General features: G+C 38.0%; 1 protein-coding gene across 1 annotated transcript in view; it reads left to right on the top strand.

Moving 5' to 3' along the window:
- ERMP1 (endoplasmic reticulum metallopeptidase 1) overlaps positions 1-20497 on the top strand; it is a 56171-nt gene extending 35674 nt beyond the window's left edge. Inside the window, exons 13-15 of the mRNA XM_007969321.3 lie at positions 221-336; positions 18124-18287; positions 18409-20497. Coding sequence (XP_007967512.2) covers positions 221-336; positions 18124-18287; positions 18409-18573 — 445 coding nt within the window. The 3' untranslated portion in view covers positions 18574-20497. The remainder of the gene's footprint in view (positions 1-220; positions 337-18123; positions 18288-18408) is intronic.
- Positions 20498-21442: the final 945 nt, after the last annotated feature.

Raw genomic sequence — 21442 nt, 5'->3', positions numbered from 1 at the left:
TGGTGGAATCAAGATCACCTAGGTTACTCCTTTGTTCTTAACATTGGGAAGGTTTTATTACAAAATAACCTGAGTTTATTAGAGTTGACATTGCTTATCATGTCTATCAGTTTATTTTCATACCCCAAAATGTGTTCATATATGCTGAACAGTTCTGTGAGTTACAGATAGCCATCAACTAATAAAGCACCCTAAATATTGAAGCTTCCTTTCCAAATAGGAAAAACTGGTATCTTCCTGCCCCAGAAGTTTCTCCAAGAAATCCTGCTCATTTCCGACTCATATCCAAAGAACAGACACCTTGGGATTCTATAAAATTGACTTTCGAAGCAACAGGTAAGTCATGTAAAGTTTTTTCTTCCCTCCTTTACTTCTTAAACTTGTTGACAAGTGGCATATATGTTTTTCCCTCAGATATAACACAGGAACCAGCAACTTAGGAAGAGCTTATGATGTTTCTAAAATCAATTGAAGCTGGTTATTACTTTTTTTTTTTTTTTTTTTTGAGATGAAGTCTCGCTTTGTCACCCAGGCTGGAGTGCAGTGACACGATCTTGGCTCACTGCAGTCTCCGCCTCCTGGGTTCAAGCGATTCTCCTGCCTCAGCCTCCTATTTGGGATTACAGGTGTGTACCACCATGCCTGGCTAATTTTTGTATTTTTAGTAGAGACAGGGTTTCACCATGTTGGGCAGGCTAGTCTTGAACTCCTGACCTCATGGTCTGCCTGCCTCGGCCTCCCAAAGTGCTGGGATTACAGGTATGAGCCACCATGCCCGACCGAAGCTGGTTATGACTTCTTAACAAAAATTTAATAGGCCAGGCATGGTGGCTCATGCTTGCTACTCAGGAGGCTGAGGTAGGAGGATTGCTTGAGTCCAGGAGTTCAAGACCAGCCAGAGCAACGTAGTGACATCCCGTCTCTACAAAGTTAATAAAAAAAACAATTAGCTGGGCGTGGTGATGCATGCCTGTAGTCTCAGCTACTTGAGAACTTCAGAGGCTGAGGTGGGAGAATCACTTGAGCCCAGGAGGTCAAGGCTGATAGCACCACTGCACTCCAACCTGGGTAACAGAGCAAGACCCTATCTCAAAAATAAAAATAAAAATTATTTTTAAAAAATGTATTTAAAAATTTATTCTAAATTTATTTAATTAAAAAAATATATTTAAAATATATTAAAACATTTTTTTGAATTTTTTTTAAATAAAAATTTATTTTTGGAGCAATGTTAGGTTTACAGAAAAATTAAGCAGAAATTATAGAGTTCTCATATCCTGCCCCCCGAGTTTCCCCTATTAATGTCTTGCATTAGTATGGTGCATTTGTTAAAACTGATGTGCCAGTTTTAACATTGATATATTAGTATTAATTGAAGTCTGTTGTTCCAACTCAGGTTCATTCTTTGTGTTGTATAGTTCTATGGGTATTGAAAAATGTGTGATGCCATGTATCTACCATTACAGTATCATACAGAATAGATTTACCATCTGGAAATGCCCTGTGCTTCATCTATTTATCCCTCTTTTCTTCCCACTCTCCCTAGCAACAATTGGTCTTTTTATTATCTCTGTAGCTTTGCCTTTTCCAGATATTATATAGCTGGAATCATAGAGTATGTAGCCTTTTTAGATTGACTTCTTTCACTTACAAGTATGCATTTAAGGGATCCTCCATATCTTTTTGTGACTTGATAGGCCATTTCTTTTTATTGCCGAATAATCCATTGTGTAGATGTACAGCAGTTATCCATATTTGAATAAGGCTGCTATAAACATTCCTGGGCAGGTTTTGAACTCATTTGGGTAAATGCTTAGGAGTGTGATTGCTGGATTTTATATATGGTAAGCCTGTGTTTGGCTTTGTAAGAAACTGTCAAACTGTTCCATTGACTAATTTCTCTGTTCTTTTGCCCATACCACAACTGTCATGATCACTGTAATTATATAGTAAGTTTTGAAGTTGGGTAATATCAGTCTTCCAACTGTTCTTCTCCAGTGTTGTGTTTTGTCTTTTGCCTTTCCATGTAAACTTTAGAATCAGTTTGTCAATATTCACAAAATAACTTCTGATTGGGATTGTATTGAGTCTATAGATCAAGTTGGGAAGAAATGATATTTTAACAATAATGGCTTTTCCTATCCATGTTGGAATATCTCTCTATTTTTTTTATCTTGTTTGATTTCTTTAATCAGTTTTGTTGTTTTCCTTATATAATTCTTACATATATTTTGTTAGATTTATTTTTAAGTAGTTTATTTTTGTGGGTCCTAATGTATTAATAAATGGTATTGTTCATTCATGGTATATAGGAAAGCAACTGACTTTCATATTATTAACCTTGTATCCTGCAACTTTGTTGTAATCACTTATTAGATCTAGGAGGATTTTTGTTTTCGTTTTTTGTTTTGGTTGATTCTTTAAGATTTTCTTTTCTTTTTCTTTCTTTTTTTTTTTTTGGTTGATTCTTGAAGATTTTCTTTTTTTTAGATGGAATCTCATTCTGTCACCTAGGCTAGAGAGGAGTGGTGCTATCTTGGCTCACTCCAACCTCTGCCCCCAGGTTCATGTGATTCTCCTGCCTCAGCCTCCCGAGTAGCTGGGATTATAGGCACATGCCACCACACCTGGCTAATTTTTGTATTTTTAGGAGAGACAGGGTTTCACCATGTTGGCCAGGCTGGTTGCAAACTCCTGACCTCGTGATCTGCCTGCCTCAGCCTCCCAAAGGGCTGGGATTACAGGTATGAGCCACCATGCCCAGCCTATTCTTTAAGATTCTCTAAATAGACATCATCTTCAGACAGTTTTATTTCTTCCTTCCTAATATCTCTAATTTTTATTTCCACTTCTTGACTTGTTATGTTATCTGGGACTTCTAGTTTGATTTTGAAAAGGCGTCGTGAGAGGGGACGTCTTTGCCTTGTTCCTGATCTGGGCAAGCTTCTAGTTTCTTACCACTGAGTATGTTGTTAGCTATACGTTTTTGGTACATGTTTTTTATGAGAGTGAGGAAGTTCCCTCTATTCCTAGTTTACCAAGAGTTTTTATCATGAATGGGTCTTGGATTTTGTCAATTGCTTTTCCTGCATATATTGATAGGGGCATGTGATTTTTCTTTCTTAGCCTTTTGATGTAATAGATGACATTAATTGATTTTCAAGTGTTGGACTGCTTTGCATACCTGAGATAAATCCCACTTGGTCATGGTGTATAAAACCTTTTATGCATCGTTGATTTGATTTACTAATATTTTGTTAAGGATTTTTGCATCTGTGTTCATGCGAGATACTGGTTTATAGTTTTCTTGTATTTGTTGTTGTCTAGCTTTGGTATTAGGATAATGCTGGACTCATAGAATGGGTTAAGTAGTATTCCCTCTGCTTGTGTCTTCTGAAAAGCTTTGTAGGGAATTAGTATAATTTCTTCCTTAAAAGTTTGGTAGGATTCACTCATTAACCCCTGTAGGCTTGGTAGGTTCTTTTTCTGTGTTGGAAGGATATTAATTATTGATTCACTGTTTTATACATATAGGCCTGTTCAGGTTGTCTATTATGGTGTGAACTTTGGCAGATTGTGTCTTTTAAATAATTGGTTCATTTTATCTAGGTTATCAAATTTGTTGGAATATAATTTGTCTATAATATTCCTTAATTATCCTTTTAATGTTCATGCGATCTATAGTGATGTCGCCTCTTTCATTTCTGATATTAGTCATTTACACCTTTTTTTTCCTCTGCCTGGCTGAAGGCTTATCAATTTTCTTGATCTTTTCTAAGAACTAGCTTTTGATTATAGTTGATTTTCTTTATTGTGTTCTGTTCTAGTTACTATTTCTTCTGTTTACTTTGGATTTAATTTATTCTTTTTTAGTTTATTAAGGTGGAAGCTTAGATTATTAATTTTAAATCATCTTTTCTAATATATGCATTCATGGCTATAGGCTTCCTTCTAAGCACTGCTTATGTTTCATACCACAAATTTTAAGTTGAATTTTCATTTCAATTTAGTTTCAAGTATTTAAAAATTTTTTCGTGAGACTTCTATTTTGACCCGTTTATTATGTAGAAGTGTGTTCTTTAATCTCCAAATAATTTGATTTTCTAGCTGTTTTTCTGATAATTGATTTCTAGTTTGATTTCATTGTGGTCTGGGAGCATACTTTGTATGAATTCTATTCCAAATCTGTTAAGGTTTGCTTTATGATACAGGATGTGGTCTCTCTTGATGAATGTTCCGTTTCAAGCAGTATGCTTGAAAATGTGCATACTGCTGTTGTTGGAAGAAGACTTTATGAATGTCACTTAGATCTAATCGATTGATGATGATCAGTTTAGTTATATTTTTACTGATTTTCTGCCTATTGCATTTTTGACAGAGGGGTGTTGAAGTCTCTGATTGTAATTGTGAAATTATCTTTCTCTTTCAGTTGTATGAGTTTGCCAACTATTTTGATACTTTATTGTTAGGTGTATACAAATTAAAGATTGTTATGTCTTCTTAGAGAATTGACCCTTTATCATTATGTATTGCCCCTCTTTATCCCTGCTAGTTTGCCTTGCTTTAGAAGTCAGCTTTGTCTAAAATTAATACTGCTCTCCTACTTTCCTTTGATTAATGTTAGCATGGTATAATGTTCTCCATCCATTGACTCTTAATCTATGTGTCTTCATAGTTAAAATGGGTTTTCTGTAGACAATACATAGTGGGGTCTTGTTTTTTGATGCACTCTGACACTCTGTCTTTTAATTTGTATGTTTAGACATTGACATTCAAAGTGATTATTAATATAGTTGAATTAGTAGCTACCATATTCGTTAACTATTTTCTATTTGTTGCCCTTGTTCTTTGCTCTTGTTTTTGTCTTCCACTCTTTTTCTTCCTTTAGTAGTTTTAATTGGACATTTTATATGATTTGGTTTTCTCTCCTTTCTTAGCATGTCAGTTATACTACTTTTTTTTTTTTTTTAACCTTTTTTTAGTGGCTGCCCTGTCATCTGCAATACACATTTAAAACTGTGCAAGCCCACTTTTGAATAATACTATTCTGCATCACAGGGAGTATGAATAACTTACAAAAACAAAATAATCCTAATTTCTCCGTCCCATCTCTTGTAACATTGCTAGCATTTATCTCACTTATACAGAAGTGCATGTGCACATACACAGTATGTACACACAACGCACACATATAAGTATACATAACCACATACATTGTTGCTATTATTTTGAAAAACTGTTATCTGTTAGATCAATTAAGAATAGGAAAAATGAGTTTTTATTTTACCTCATTCCCTCTCTAGTGTGCTTGCTTTTGTTATATGTAAATCTGAGTTTCTGACCTGTATTATACTTGCCTTCTCAGGTTTTAATTGAGCATTGTGTATTGTTCTTTTTTTAATATTCTTACTATAACAATTATACTTATTTTAGTGGTTGCTATGGAGCTTGCAGTAAGTCTGCTTTCAGATAACACTGTACTGCTTCATGGTAGTGCAGATACCTTACAACATAATATTCTCAATTCATTCCTCCCTGGGATTCTATAAAGTTGACCTTTTAAACAATAGGTAAGTCATATGACCATCTTTTTTTCCTGCTCCTTCACTTCTTAAACCTTTTAATAAGTTGCATGTGGTTTTTCCTACCCTAAAGTTTAAGTGTTAAATTGGCCAGCAATTTAGGAGCCATATATTGTTTCTCAAAGAAGTTGAGACTGGTTATGATTTTTAAGATTTACTGAAAAACTTTTAGTGTCAGATATTGGTTCATTGTCAGATCCAGTAGCATTTGGCCTGGCATTACGACTTTATCTTTTTTGGTACGTTTTATTCCCTTTTCCATCTTTAAAAGTAGTAGTTAGGTCTTCCAGCTTCTTAACTTATGTTTTGGCCTGTAAAACTTCTTTCTAAGATATTCTTTATGGTGCTGCCAGTTTATCTTTCAAATATCGATTTCATTATGTCACTTCCCCATTAAAAAACTTCTAATGGATTTCCAATTGCCTGGAGAGTAAGTTCAGATTACTTGGCAAAACATGTTAGGTCTTCAGTAGTCTGGACTTTGTGTATATTTCAGGATTTTTTTCAGCACTCTCCTTGCACTGCATAGCCATATCCAACCCTTATTTGAGCCCAGTACACACTCTTACTTCTGGTATGAGTGATGCTCTCTTGATACTACCTCCTACCCAGACTCTACCCTTCTCTTCTTGGCAAAATATGAAGATTTCTCTGCCCTTCTCTCCCATCATTTCCAATTAAGTGAGCAACTGCCATCCTTCCACTTCTTCCTCCCTTTGTATATATCTGTTGTAACACTGACCATCTTGTATCACGATTATGTAGTTTATGTCTTTGTTTTCCTTTAGAATTAAAGGGAGGCAGACATGAATGGGTTTTCATTTATCTCTGTATTCTTGGCATCCAGTATAATCACTGGCACTTGATGGGTTCTCAAGACGTGTGTTGAATTGTTAAATTTAGCAATTGTTTTTCTTTTAAAGCAGTCTGCTTGGGCTTAGTAGGGAGACAGATGCTTGAGAAAGGAGGAGGAGAAATTTCAAGATATATGACAGTTTCTCATCTTCAAAAGCTGTAAAGAGTTTGCTTGCTTGTGAGCTGTTTTAAAAAGTGAGCAAACCAGGATGGTCTCTCCCTTTCTAATGTCTTTTTGGGAAGTTATTTTGTGTGTCAACTTGGGTAGACCACAGCACCCAGATATTTGGTCAAATGCCATCCTGGATGTTTCTCTGAAAATATTTTCTGGGTAAGATTAACATGCAAATCAGTGACTTCGAGTAAAGCAGATTGCCCTCCATAATGTAAGTGAGCCTCATTCCGTCAGTGAAGGCCTTAAGAAAAAGACTGACCTTCCCCAAGGAGAGGGAATGGGGAATTCTGCTAGTAGACTGCCTTCAGTCTCATACTGTGACTTTTTCCTTCAGCCTGCCTGCCTATCCTTCAAATTTTGGACTTGCCAGCCTCAACAGTCATGTAAGCCAGTTCCTTAAAATAAATCCCAATCAATCTCTCTCTCTCTGTCTCTCTCAAATCTCTGTACATATCCTGTTGGTTTCTCTGGAGAATGCTAATATAGGAAGTTCACTTCAGCTGTTCCTGTAACTGTTCACTCTATACTTTTTTTTTCTGAGTACTCTTCCCCTGATAAAAAGTTGTCTGGGACTTCCATGAGTGAAAAGTATTTTTAAATATAACTTTTCCCCTTGCCTACTTTATTTTTTTAAGGCCTGATTTACATACAATGAAATGTAAAGATCTTATACAGTTCAGTTAGTTTTGGTAAAAGCAGATATATACCTATGTAACCCTCATCTCTTATGAAGATATAAAACATTTCCATCACCCCACAAAGCTCCTTTATGATGTTTTTAGTCAGTCTCCAGAAGCAACCACTCTGATTTGTACATTCACAGATTAGTTTGGCCTTTTCTTGAATTTCATGTAAATGGAATCATCCAGTATAGTCAGCTCTCTAGGTCTGTGGATTCCATATCCAGAGATTCTACCAGCTGTGGATTGAAAATATTCATAAAAACTCCAGATAATAACAATACAACAGGCCGGGCACAGTGGCTCACGCCTGCAATTCCAGCACTTCGGGAGGCAAAGGTGGGCCCTCTTGAGGTCAGGAGTTGGAGACCAGCTTGGCCAACATGGTGAAACCCCGTCTCTACTAAAAATACAAAAATTAGCTGGGCGTGGTGGTGGACACCTGTAATCCCAGCTACCCAGGAGACTGAGGCAGAGGTTGCAGTGAGCTGAGATCGTGCCACTGCACGCCAGCCTGGGTGACTCTGTCTCAAAAAAAAAACAAAAACAAAAAAACCAAAATAATACAAATAAAAAAGCAATGTGATATAGCAACTATTTACATAGCATTTACATTGTGTTAGGTATTATAAGTAATCGTGAGGCACTTTAAAATATAGGGGAGGATATGTGGAGGTCATATACAAATACTGTGCCTTTTTGTATAAAGGACTTGAATATACATAGATTGGTTTCTACAGTGAGTCCTGGAACCAATTCCCCACAGATACCAAGGGATGACTGTCTATAGTGTTCTGAGTTATTAAGCAGGTGGTGTTTGGGATTTAGCTATGTTGTTTAGAGTGTCAGCACTTTGTTCCCTTCTGTTGCTGAGTAGTAGTTATTGTATGAAGATACCGTGGTTTATCGTTCTTCTACTGATGGACGCTTGGGCTATTTCCAGTTGCTGTTAGTTGTTTTTCATCTCATCATTTCTAATGGATGTTTAGTAGTGTCTCTTGCATTTCTTTGAAAATTAATGGTGTTTATTGGCTATTCATTTGTCTTGCTTTGTTTCTTCATGTCTTCCCCCTGACTTTTTTTTTTTTTTTTTGAAAGGGGTTCTCCCTCTGTCATCCACGCTGGAGTGCAGTGTCACAATTATGGCTAGCTTTAGTCTTGACCTCTCAGGCTCATCCCACCTCCGCCCCCAAGTAGCTAGGACCACAGGTGTGCACCACCATGTCGATAATTTTTTGAAGTATTTTATAGAGACAGGATCCCACAATGTTCCCCAGGCTGGTCTCAAACTCCCTGGGCTCAAGCTGTCCTCTCGCCTTTGCCTCCCAGAGTGCTGGGATTACCAGCATGAACACTGCACCCAGTTCTTTTCCTTTTTTAAAAAGTCATGGGCCGGGCATGGTGGCTCACGTCTGCAATCCCAGCACTTTGGGCAGCTGAGACAGGCAGATCATTTGAGGTCAGGAGTTCAAGACCAGCCTGGCCAACATGGTGAAACCTCATCTCTACCAAAAATATAAAAAATTAGCTGAGTGTTTTAGTGTGCATCTGTAAGCCCAGCTACTTGGGAGGCTGAGGCAGGAGAATCGCTTGAACCCGCGAGGCGGAGGTTGCAGTGAGCCAAGATTGTGCCACTGCACTCCAGCCTGAGCGACAGAGTGAGACTCTGTCTCAAAAAAAAAAAAAATTATATATGTGTGTATATATATATTATGTTTCTTCTTGACTTGTAAGAGTTTGTGTATTCCAGATAAAAATCCTTCATCTGATATATGTTGTGAAGATTTTCTACATTCTTTTTTTAATGTTGTCTTTTGATGTGCAGAAGTTTTAAATTTCTCTGAAGTCCAGTATATCAGGGTTTTCTTTCAGGATCAGTGCTTTTTCTTCCTCTAAAAAATTATTGCCTACCTAGTGGTCACAAACATAGATTCTTACATTTCCTCCTAGAAGCTTTACAGCTTTAGCTTTTATGTTTAGGCCTGTGATCCACCTTGAATTAATTTTTGTGTATGGTCTGAGGTGTAGGGGTCAAGGCTCTTTTTTTCCTTTATGGATATCAAGTTTTCCTAGCACCATTTTTTGAAAATACTTTTACCATTGAATTGCTTTGGTGCCCTTATCAGAAATCATTTGACTGTGTATGTGTGGGTCTATTTGTACACTAGTTATTACACTTTTAATTATAGAAGCTTTATAGTATTTTCATTATTGAAAGCATTAAGCTCCTTTGTAGTTTTTGTTTTTCAGTATTTTCCTTGCTGTTTTTGTTTATCTTCCTTGCTATTTTCTTTTTCCTATGAACATCAGTAATAACTTACCCAATTCTAATATAAAGCTTATTGCTTATTGGTATTTTTGGAGTATCATAATAAATTTATAAATTACCTTCAGGAGAACTGATACAATGTTGAGTCATCCTATCAGTGACCTGGGAATGACATTTCCTTTGTTCAAATCTATTTTTATGTCTTTCAGGGGTTTTCCCCCTATAGTCCCAGCACTTTGGGAGGCTGAGGTAGGCAGATTGCTTGAGCCTGGGACCAGCCTATGCAACATAGTGAGACCCCATCTCTACAAAAAAAGAAAAAAATTAAGAGTGCTTGTGCACACCTGTAGTCCCAGCTACTTGGGAGGCTGAGGTAGGAGAATCGCTTGGGCATAGAATTCGAGGTTGCAGTGAGCTGTGATTGTGCTACCATACTCCAGGCTGGGTGACAGAGCGAAACCCTGTCTGAGAGGTTTTTCTCATCTAGATTGTGTTGCTGTTTATAATTGAGGGCATTTCTCTACCATTATATCCTCTGATTATTTTTTGTATGTGTGAAGACAGTTGATTTCTACATGTCAATTTTATATCCTACTACCTAACTGAATCTTGTATTTTTTGAGTTAGTTTAACCATTGATATCCTTGGGTTCTCCAGATATACCAGGGTTTCACAAACTTTTTCTCTAAAGGGCCAGTCTGTTTTTATGCTGCTCATAAAGACATACCCGAGACTGGGCAATTTACAAAAGAAAGAGGTTTATTGGACTTACAGTTCCATGTGGCTGGGGTGGCCTCAGATCATGGCAGAAGGTGAAAGGCAAGGAGGAGCAAGTCACATCTTATATGTTGCCTTCCCAACAGTCCCCTAAGGTCTTAACTCATTTTAGCATTAAAAGTCCACAGTCCAAAGTCTCATCTGAGACAAAGCAAGTCCCTTCTGCCTATGAGCCTATAAAATCAAAAGCAAGTTAGTTACTTCCTAGATACAATGGGGGTACAGGCATTAGGTAAATACAGCCATTCCAAATGAGAGAAATTGGCCAAAACAAAGGGGCTACAGGCCTTATGCAAGTCCGAAATCCAGCAGGGCAGTCAAATCTTAAAGTTCCAAAATCATCTCCTTTGATTCCATGTTTCACATCCAAGTCACACGGATGCAAGAGGTGGGTTTCCATGGTCTTGGGCAGCTTCATCCCTGTGGCTTTGCAGGTACAGTCTCACCCTAGCTGCCTTCACTGGCTGGCGTTGAGTGTCTGTGGCTTTTCCAGGAGCATAGTGCAAGCTGTCAGTGGATCCACTATCCTGGGGTCTGGAGGATAGTAGCCCTCTTCTTGCAGCTCCACTAGGCAGTGCCCCAGTAGGGACTCTGTGTGGGGGCTCCAACCCCACATTTCCCTTCCACACTGCCTTAACAGAAGTTCTCCATGAAGGCCCCACCCCTGCACAAACTTCTGCCTGGGCATCCAGGCGTTTCCATACATCTTCTGAAATCTAGGCAGACGTTCCCAAACCCCAGTTTTTGACTTTTGTGTGCTCACAGGCTCAACACCATGTGGAAGCTGCCAAGGCTGGAGGGTTGCACCCTTTGAAGCCACGTCCTGCGCTGTGCATTGGTCCTTTTCAGCCATGGCTGGAGTGGTTGAGATGCAGGGCACTAAGTCACTAGGCTGCACACAGTATGGAGACCCTGGGCATAGCCCATGAAACCACTTTTTCCTCCTAGGCCTCTGGGCCAGTGATGGGAGGGGCTGCTGTGAAGACCTCTGACATGCCCTGGAGACGTTTTCCCTATTGTCTTGGGGATTAAAATTTGGCTCCTTGTTACTTACGCAAATTTCTGTAGCTGGCTAGAATTTCTCCTCAGAAAATGGGATTTTCTTTTCTATCACATTGTCAGGCTGCAAATTTTCTGAATTTTGTGCTCTGCTTCCCTTATAAAACTGCCTTTAACAGCACCCAAGCCACTTCTTGAGTGCTTTGCTGCTTAGAAATTCCTTCCACCAGCTACCCTAAATCATCTCTCTCAATTGAGTTCAGAGTTCCACACATCTCTAGGGCAGGGGCAAAATGCCGCCAGTCTCTTTGCTAAAACATAAGAAGAGATACCTTTGCTCTAGTTCCCAAGAAGTTCCTCATTTCTATCCAAGACCACCTCAGCCTGGACTTTATTTTCCATATCATTATCAGTATTTTGGTCACAGCCATTCAACACGTCTCTAGGACGTTCCAGACTTTCCCACATTTTCCTCTTCTTCTGAGCCCTCCAAAACTGCCACAGCCTCTGCCTTTTACCCAGTTCCAAAGTTGCTCCCACATTTTTGGGTACCTTTTCAGCAGCACCCCACTCTACTGGTACCAGTTTACTGTATTAGTCTGTTTACATGTTGCTGATAAAGACATACCTGAGACTGGGCAATTTACAAAAGAAAGGTTTATTGGACTTACAGTTCCACGTGGCTGGGGAAGCCTTACAATCATGGCAGAAGGTGAAAGGCAAGGAGGAGCAAGTCATGTCTTACATGGATGGCAGCAGGCAAAGGAGAGCTTGTGCAGGGAAACTACCGTTTTTAAAACCATCAGATCTTGTGAGACTAATTCACTATCATGAGAACAGCATGAGAAAGATGTGCCCCCAAGATTTAACCACTTCCCACTGGGTTCCTCTCACCACAATGGGAATTGTGGGAGTTACAATTCAAGATGAGATTTGGGTGGGGACACAGGCAAACCTATCATTCAGGTAGTAAATAATTTAGGCCTTGCCTAGGTCACATTCTTTTGTTTTTCTTTTTTTTTTTTCTTTGTTTACCACCCATTAAAAATGTAAAAACCATTCCTAGCCTGAGGGCCATACAAAAATAGATCTCAGGTGTGGTTTATTGACTGCTGCATATCATCTGCAAATACAATTTTATTTCTTTTCTACCAATTTTTTATGCCTCTAATTGTCCAGTTGGCTAATAAATTCTAGCACAGTGTTGAAGTTACGGATATAGTGAGCATCCTTGTCTTGTTTTTGATATTAGTGCAAAGGTCTCTAGTGTTTTCCTCATATTTAAGATCCTGGTCTTAGGACTAAGGTACATATTTTTTTAAATCATTTTCAGCAAGCATTCATCAGCTGTCATCTTGTTGAATTTTAAAAACAAGAAATGAGTGTTTTATTTTGAGAAAGGCTTTTTGAGCATCTATGAAGGCAGTGATAGGAATTTTCTTCATTGTGTCTTTTTTATGGTCTATTATTTTATTAATGTGGTGATGGATTCTGTTTGCTGATGTTACTGGGAAATTGTACATTAATATTCATGAATGATACTGGTTTGCTTTTTTCTTTGTACTCTTTATTAATACTTTATAACAACAATTAGTTTTCCTTCATTTTCAATACCTTGGAACAGTTTATGGAGCATTGGAGCTATTTGGTTGGGAAGTTGCCTTGAATTCCTCTGTGAATGCCATCAGGGCCTGGTGCTTTTATGGGGGGCAATTCCTTAATTTTTTCTAGGGAAACTGGTCTGTTTAAACTTTATATCTTTAATTTGCTCAGTTTTGGTAATCTATATTTTTCTAGAAAAGTACTGATTTCTTCTGGGTTTTCAAATTTATTAGTATAGAGGCCTGCAAAATAGTCATGTGATTTCATAAATTTATTGTTTAGATTATTTTTCTTTTTATCTTTTTGTATATTTGTGTTTTCTCTGTTTTGCTCTTTCCCCACTGCTCCTCTCTTAATTTAGCTAGCAATTGTCTTATTTTGTTAATTTAGGGAAAAAAACTTCTATTTTTAAAAATTAGGTCTGTTTTTGTTCTGTATTTCATTGATTCCTGCTTTCATCTTTGCTTTCTTTTGGTTACTTTGTTGTTCTTTTTGACCCAAGTCACTTTAAAAAATTTATTTTACTGAAAAAAGACATATTTTTGATTTGGAATCTCCCTGGTCACTCAGACTGGAGTGCAGTGGTGTGATCATGGCTCACTGCAGCATCAAACTCATGGGCTCCAAGTGATCCTCCTATCTCAGCCTCTGGAGTGGCTGGGACTACAGGTGTGTGTCACCACTCCTGGCAAATTTTTAAAAAAACTTTATCTAGAGATGGTGTCTCGCTATATTGCCCTCAAGTGATCCTCCTGCCTTGGCCTCCTAAAGTGTTAAGATTACAGGCATTAATTAGCCATTGCATCAACATCCCCCAAAATTTATTGCTATGAATTTTCCTCTTATTACTGTTTTGCATCTATCTAATAGTTCCTGTTTTAAAAAAATTCTGTAATTTCAGTTTGTACTTCCTCTTTCATGGAAGAGTCTTTAATAGAAGACCTTTTAATTTCCAGAGGAAAGCTGTTTTATTGTTAATTTCAACAAATCAGTTTTATTAAATTATGATCAATGTCATTTATTTCTAATTTTATATAACTTTCCCATATTTCTTGTGTGACCTCTAGTACTCGATTTTGTAAGTGTTTGATGCTCACTTGAGAAGGAATATTTCGTATTATCAGTACATAAAGTTTTGATATATACAGATTGAGCACCCTCATCCAAAAATCTGAAATTCAAAACTTTTTGAGCACCAACTTGATGCTTGATGCCACAAAAGGAAAATTCTACCAGCCGTGGTGGCTCATACCTGTAATCCCCACATTTGGGAAGGCCAAGGCAGAAGAATCACTTGGGGCCAGGAGTTTGGGACCAGCCTGGGCAACATAGTCAGACCTTGTCTCTACAAAAAATTAAAACATTAGCCAGGTATAATAGCTCACGCCTGTAGTCCTAGCTACCCAGGAGGGAGGACTGCTTGAGTCCAGGAATTGGAGACTGTAGTGAGTCATAATTGCACCACTGCACCCCAGCCTCGGTGACAGAGTGAGACCGTGTCTCAAAAAGAAAAGAAAATTCCACATCTGACCTCATATGACAGGTCATAGTCAAAACATAGGCACACAACACAGTTATTCAGCATCCCTGGGGGAAGAAAACCTTTCCAGCCCCTTTCAGCTGTGACATACATTTCTCACACAGCCGGATTCTCCATGCAAGCATGCCTGTAAAGAGTAATAAAATGGTACGTGTGTAGGCTGCATATGCCAATGGCAGGTTTCTCATAATACCTCACATGAAGCCCAGACCTATGTGCATTACACACTTTTGTTTTGTTTTTGTTTTTGCTTATTCTCTGTTCTGTTGTGTAAAGATATTGTTTAAAATGCCAAAAAGGCTTGCATGGTACCTATAGGGTAATGCAAGTATTCCAAAATCTGAAACACTTGTGGTCTCAAGCATTTCAAATAAGGAATACTTAACCTGTATACATCCACATGATCTACCTCATTGGTCATTTTAAGTCTTCCTATATCATCCTTATTTTTTGCTCGATTGACGTGTCTTGTACTGAATGGAATATTGGAGTTTCTTATTTGTTTATATGTATATATCTTCTATACGTCTCCTGTAGTTTTCTTTATAAAATGGTTGCTGTGTTATCTGATGCATAGATATTGACAGTTTTTGTGTCTTCATTGTGAATTGTGACTTTTAGTATTAAAAAGTACCCCTTTTATATTTAATGCTTTTGCCTTGAATTCTGTTTTTTCAGAAATAAGATAGGACTTTTAAACAATTTCCACTTGCCTGAAATACCTTTGTTCATACCTTCATTTACCGTTTCTGAATCTCTGTATTCAGGAAACATACAGTATGTGATTGGGCTTGGTTTTGTAAGCCAAGTTGAAATTTTTTTTCTTTTAGTGGGTAAGTTAGGTTTATTTACATTAATTTTTATTACTCATACATTTGGCCTCAGTTGTCACAATATTTTATAATTACATGTATTGCTTTATTTGTTATGTTCCTTTTTTCTATGAGGTGTCTTCTATGCTCTTTAAAACATTTATTTTCTGGCATTTATGAATATTTATATTTGTTTTAATTCTCTATTATTTTACTTGAACCCGGGAGGCAGAGGTTGCAGTGAGCTGAAATTGCGCCCCTGCACTCCAGCCTGGGCCACGGAGCGAGACCCCGTCTCAGAAAATAAATAAATAAATAAATAAAGGTATTGTTTTAACTCTCACCAATTAACCTGTACAACAGCATGCTTATTATATTTTCCTCTTTCTCTCTCCCATTTTCCATCCAATATTTGTTACAGCATATAACATTTGTACATTTGTTTTATACCTTCACCTTAGTGTTTTTGTAATACATTTGGATGTATTAAAATCCTCACTATAGTAAGTTCTTTTGGCCAGGTGTGGTGGCTTACTTTGGGAGTACTTTGGGAGGTTGAGGTGGGAGGATGGCTTGAGCCCAGGAGCTCGAGACCAGCCTGGGCAACAAGGGGAGACCCCATCTCTACCAAAAAAAAAAAAAAAAAGCCAGGTTTGTAGCATGCATCTGTAGTCCCAGCTACTTGGGAGGCTGAGGCAACAGGATTGCTCAAGCCAAGGAAGTCAAGGCTGCAGTGGGCTGTGTTCATGTCACTGGACTCCAGCCTAGGTGGTAGAGCAGTGGGCTGTGTTCACGCCACTGCACTCAAACCTAGGTGATAGAGCAAAACTCCGTCTCAAGAAAAAGTTCTTTTGCTGAAGTGTTTAGAGTTATCTCTTGGTTGGATGAATCTTATTCTCTAGACTGTTTCTTATTCTCTAGATTGTTTCTGAAGGGCTCATGGGTGCTCTGTTTCTATATGGCTAAAATTGGTTTTCTATAACCTTGATAGTTGAAGGACAAGTTGGTAGAGATAAAATCTTTGGTTCACATTTTCCAATATTTTTTTAAAAAATTGCTGTTCCATTGTTGCCTTGTTTTATATTTTGTTTTTGGAGTCTGATACAATGTAATTTTTTTTGTAAGTTATTTGATCTTTTTACTGAAGACCTTGAAGATTTTTTCTTCTTTGAAATCTGTTTTACTAGGTTATGTTTTGAAGTTGTTTGTTCTATGTTAATATTCTAAGGTGCCTGGTAGTCCCTTTCAATGTGTAGATTCAGCTCTCCTTTTATTTCTGGAATGCTTTCTTGGATTACAGTTTTAAATATTAGTTCTGTTTCGTTGTTCGGTTTTCTTCTGGGGTACCAAATGAATACTTCTTTTTGACCTGCCTTCCATTTTTACCACTATCACTAACCTTTTTTTACTTTGTTTTTTCCCATTTTAATTTTCTTAGTATTTCTCCTGTCTTTATGCCTGTTAATAAATTTTCCTTTGAATCAGTTCTGTTGGGCATCTTGTAATTGTCTTCATTTCTAAGGTAATTTTGCCTTTTTCCTCCATTTGTTTTCTGAGTCTAGTCAGTCCTTTTAATTCTTCCTTCTAGTAAGAATTTCTGATTCATGGTGGGGTTTTAAATATGCCCAAATGTTTGTATGGATACATTTGTAGTTGGAGTGTGATCATAACATTTTCTTCTGCTTCATAATTGGGTTTTTTTTTCCAAGAAGAATTTTCTGATTTTTTGTTTTTTGGTAATAACTGTATGGATCTGTTTGTCCTTTTCTTCCTAATTTTTGTGCTGTTTTGTAAGATTTCTAGCAATGGCTTCCTTTTCTGTCAGTGTAATAAAGTCTAGATTCCTTAGTAAGTTTGCGTTGGTGTGAATGAATAATACATATCTCATTCAACGTTTTTGATTGGATTTTTCTTGCAGGACCCTGAATTTTCTTTTGCTTCTTTTCACCTTCATCACCCAAATGCCAGAGGATGCCTCTTCCTTCTTTTTTGGTTTATTTTTCCCTGAGAAGCTTTGGTTTTGAAGACTGTTACTTTTTAATAATATACTTTTAAGTCCCTGCCCTGTAAACCTTTCTTTGACTGGACACTGTAGTGGTATTTTCAGATTTAGGGTGGACTTACTTGGTCTGCGTTTGCCACAAAGCCTTGCAGCAGAAGCACGGTGGGCACACGTGTGTGACATTGCTCCCTGAGATTTAAAACTTTACGGTTATTTCAAATGTGGGTATTCTCTGTCTTCAAGTTAGGCTGAGGGTGTGTTTTTGTTTAGTTTATTTTAGTTTTAGTTTGACTGCCACTGTCATCAGTTTCCTTGGAAGTTCCCAGTGATGACTAAATTTTCAGAACTGAGCTGATACTTTCTAGCTTGAAGGGAAAACTAGTAAAACATATTTTAAGGTATTACATGATCAACTCTGAAAATTACAACTCCATTCATAATGACAATCCTATTCAGTACTGTTACAGCACTTTGCAGTTTTGCCAACACTTTCATATGCTTTTTCTAATATAATCCCCTCAAAAAATCTATTTCATAGATGAAGAAATTGTGACATCGATTAAATTCCTGATGTCATGCAGCAGTTAAGTGATAGGACCAACTTAACACAGGCTTTCTCATTTAGAGCCTGTGCCTTTTCTCCTGTACCTCATTATTTAACCTTGTTGATTCACACTAAGTGTCCAAACTGGTAAACTTCCATTAGGTTTATAGTGAGTATATTTAAAGTCACACAGGCATGAATCTTTATGAAGTCTGGTTTGGATTGTGGGTTATTTTTTTGATCCTTTTACAAAGATTAACTGTTCTTTCTTCCTTTTACCTTACAGGACCAAGCCATATGTCCTTTTATGTTCGAGCCCACAAAGGGTCAACACTTTCTCAGTGGTCTCTTGGTAATGGCACCCCAGTCACAAGTAAAGGAGGAGACTACTTTGTCTTTTATTCCCATGGACTCCACGCCTCTGCATGGCAGTTCTGGATAGAAGTGCAGGTGCAAATTTCCCAGCATTGTTTGTTTCATTGATTAGGTTCCCAGGTGGTATTTAGCAAGAACCTTGGGTTCCGTATTCTGGCTTCCGAGAACTGGAGAACTAATTGATTTTCTCTGGCAGGTCTCAGAAGAACATCCTGAAGGAATGGTCACTGTGGCCATTGCTGCTCACTATCTATCTGGGGAAGACAAGAGATCCCCTCAACTGGATGCTCTGAAGGAAAGGTTCCCAGATTGGACATTTCCCTCTGCCTGGGTGTGCACCTACGATCTCTTTGTGTTTTAGTTTTGTGGATGAGCTCTAAGTACGTACCCAGTGGATACTCCATGTGACATGGTGTCTCCCTATGTTACGTGGATGTTTGTAACGTAAGTCAATGAATTTTAATGAGCATATGTTCAAAGAACTTTCTGGGTTAACACTTTTCAGGGCCAAGCACTATAAGGGTTTAGCTGTGGCACAATGATGCATGGCCTGTTGACACTTGAAAATGCCAGTCTTCTGGCACTTAAGCACATGTGGGTACTGCCACTACACACACGTCATTTCATATGACCTTAAGGACAAAAGCCAACAAACCACTTCAGTAGATGCCCCGTTAGGATCAAGAAAGATGTATACTGTTAGACCATTGTTAATGAGACAAAAGTGTTTCCAATTTAAGCCCCAAAACCATTTGTTGTATTAGTGGATGGTGGGTAAAATATCATTCACTGGGGTAGTGATTCCCCTTGAGAATATAACTCTGTGTAGGTCACTGGGAAGTGATTGCCATAGGGCTGGGAGAGAAGAGAAGCATTGCGCTCTTGAGGCTGTAGCCTTTGTCGAGCTGTTTCTTCAGGCAGCCTCTCAGATGTGCTTTGTGTCTCTGTGCTGAGGCCTGGACCCTGTGCTGAGCTGGTGACTCACTGTCCTGACAATGTGCTGCTTTCCTGAGGTGGTTTTCTATGCCTGTTTTCCTCTGAAACATGTCTGTTTACCCCTCTCCATCTTACCAAGTTGAAAAGGGGAGTATTTGTTTGGCCACATATCCCTCTGGTTTTCATAGGTTCTTTTGGTTCAGAATATTGTTTGTGCCAGTACATGACCTTAACTTCCTTCCTCAGAGCACTGAGCTGCCACCTGGGCTATTCTGGGGTAGAAGGAAGGCTGGGAGTAGTGGGCATTTTATAAATATTTATTCTTTTTTCTTTGTTTCCTAGGAGTCTTGTGTTATACAAGGTTAATCCTTTATGGTATAATATTGATGCACTGGGCCTTTTTGTTTTCCAGCCAGTTGAACAGATTAGTTTTTCTCAGTAACTTACTATCCAGCAGGCTGGCTTTCCTGAGACTTGAGGTTGTGGCTTATACTGGAATGAGACCACTGTACCTGTAGGTGGTTCAGATCCTGCATAGTGGCAGCATGAGGACTTAAAGGTGGTTTTCATTTTGAAGATGGCTATGTAGCTTGTAAGGTATATCACAGCAGTACCTCTCATGGCTTTTTGGTTCCAGCAGTGAGGGGATTGGTGAGATCAATGGTAAACTGTGCAAGCTTTCTTTTTATCATTAGGAAATGTGAAACATTGGACAAATTTTAACAAGGACAAAAAACTGAAAGAAAAGGCACAGTTAACAAAACAAAAAAGGGTAGCTAGATTTATCTTGGGTGATGGAGGAAATGAGAGAGGAATGGTCTTGAAAGGTTGTCTGTGGATCTATCTGAATAGAAAGAGCACAGTAAGTGTGCATCGCAGGAGAAAACGTCCTTGAAGCTGCTTGTTTAATGTGTATGATGTGCTTTTTAAAATCATGCCCCTCATTGCCTGCCTAATCTGTGACTCCCTAAAAACTAACTGGGCCCACGTAGATAGGGCTGCAACCAGAGCTGAATAATAACACGTTAGGCTGTCACATGCATCAGCACTGCACACTGGAGTCATTGCTTTTCCTTGACTTTGTAGAAATCAGTCTCAAGTGCTTCAGGAGTCTGGCTCCTGCTACTTTTATCCGTCAGGTAGCACAAAAGGTTTGCAGGGTTTGTATCTTGTATAGAATCACAGTTGTGGAGAAAAAGTAATGATTTCTCAATGAATTTTAAAATATGGGTCTATTTTCCATCCCCATGGTTTATCTGATATAATTAGTGTTCCCTGTGATTTTCCCCCGCTTTGGGAAGGATGCCTTTACTCTTTATCAGTAATAAATTATGACTGTTTTCGTATTGCCTTTGGGTTATTTTCCTGTGTAAACCATTGTCGTTTGTTTTGGTTTTCTTTAGCATTATGAAACTTTGGTGTTGTACAAGGTCAGTAATAAGATGCTCACTAGTCTCAGGGCTTGTGTAATATTCTGGGAGGTCATTTAAATGCCAGAGATGGTCAAGCAATTATACACAGTATTTATGACTCAACTGTTAAGTATACCATTTGTCTGTCACAGTATATTCTGAGATTAAAATTTTTTTATAAGAGTGATCATTTAAATAATTTCTAAAAGGGTCTTTTCAAGCTCTAACAAAGTCACTAACAAATACATTATTTTCTACAGAATTTAAATGTTAGTAGTACAGTACAGCATATTCAGGGAAAAAGTGTGAAGAATTACGATTTCAAAGTAGTTCGTCCTTGTGTTTGACCTAAATGATTGTCGCATGAAGTGTTTGTTTTTACAGTTTAGCATAAATAAACAAACATGATAGGATTCCTTAAGATGTTACCACCAAAGGGGCCACAAGCCAGCCTGCTGTCTCAGGAAGCTGTAGAAGGAGCGTTTTGTCAATTTCTTGTCACTGGTTGACTTACTGAGGATTGTTGCCTTATAATGTTACTGAAATAAACTTTTTAATATACTGGTTGATATCTTTTTAACAGAAAAACAGATCTGTGTTCTTCTGTATCCCTGTATTTTCAGGGGTTATTCCATGTCCACAGAGCCTTTTAATTGCTGTTAAAAGACCTAGATGGCTCATGTGAGCAAAGAACTCAACATGGAAATGTTTACTTCAGTTAGAATCCTTTATCTTAGAATGAAATGGTACTTCTGAATTTCACAGAAATTATTAGGTAAATGTTGAGCTTCAGCATATGTAGGAGTTTTAAATCATCCCCATTAGCAAAAAAATAGCAAAGGATGAAGGGCATTCTTTCATTTGAGAGTAAAGGTAGGAGGG

The sequence above is a fragment of the Chlorocebus sabaeus genome, chromosome 12 (assembly GCF_047675955.1).
Source record: "Chlorocebus sabaeus isolate Y175 chromosome 12, mChlSab1.0.hap1, whole genome shotgun sequence".
NCBI classification, from domain to species: domain Eukaryota; kingdom Metazoa; phylum Chordata; class Mammalia; order Primates; family Cercopithecidae; genus Chlorocebus; species Chlorocebus sabaeus.
The sequence above is the reverse complement of the archived record's forward strand: the minus strand, read 5'-3'. Positions and strand labels throughout refer to the sequence as shown.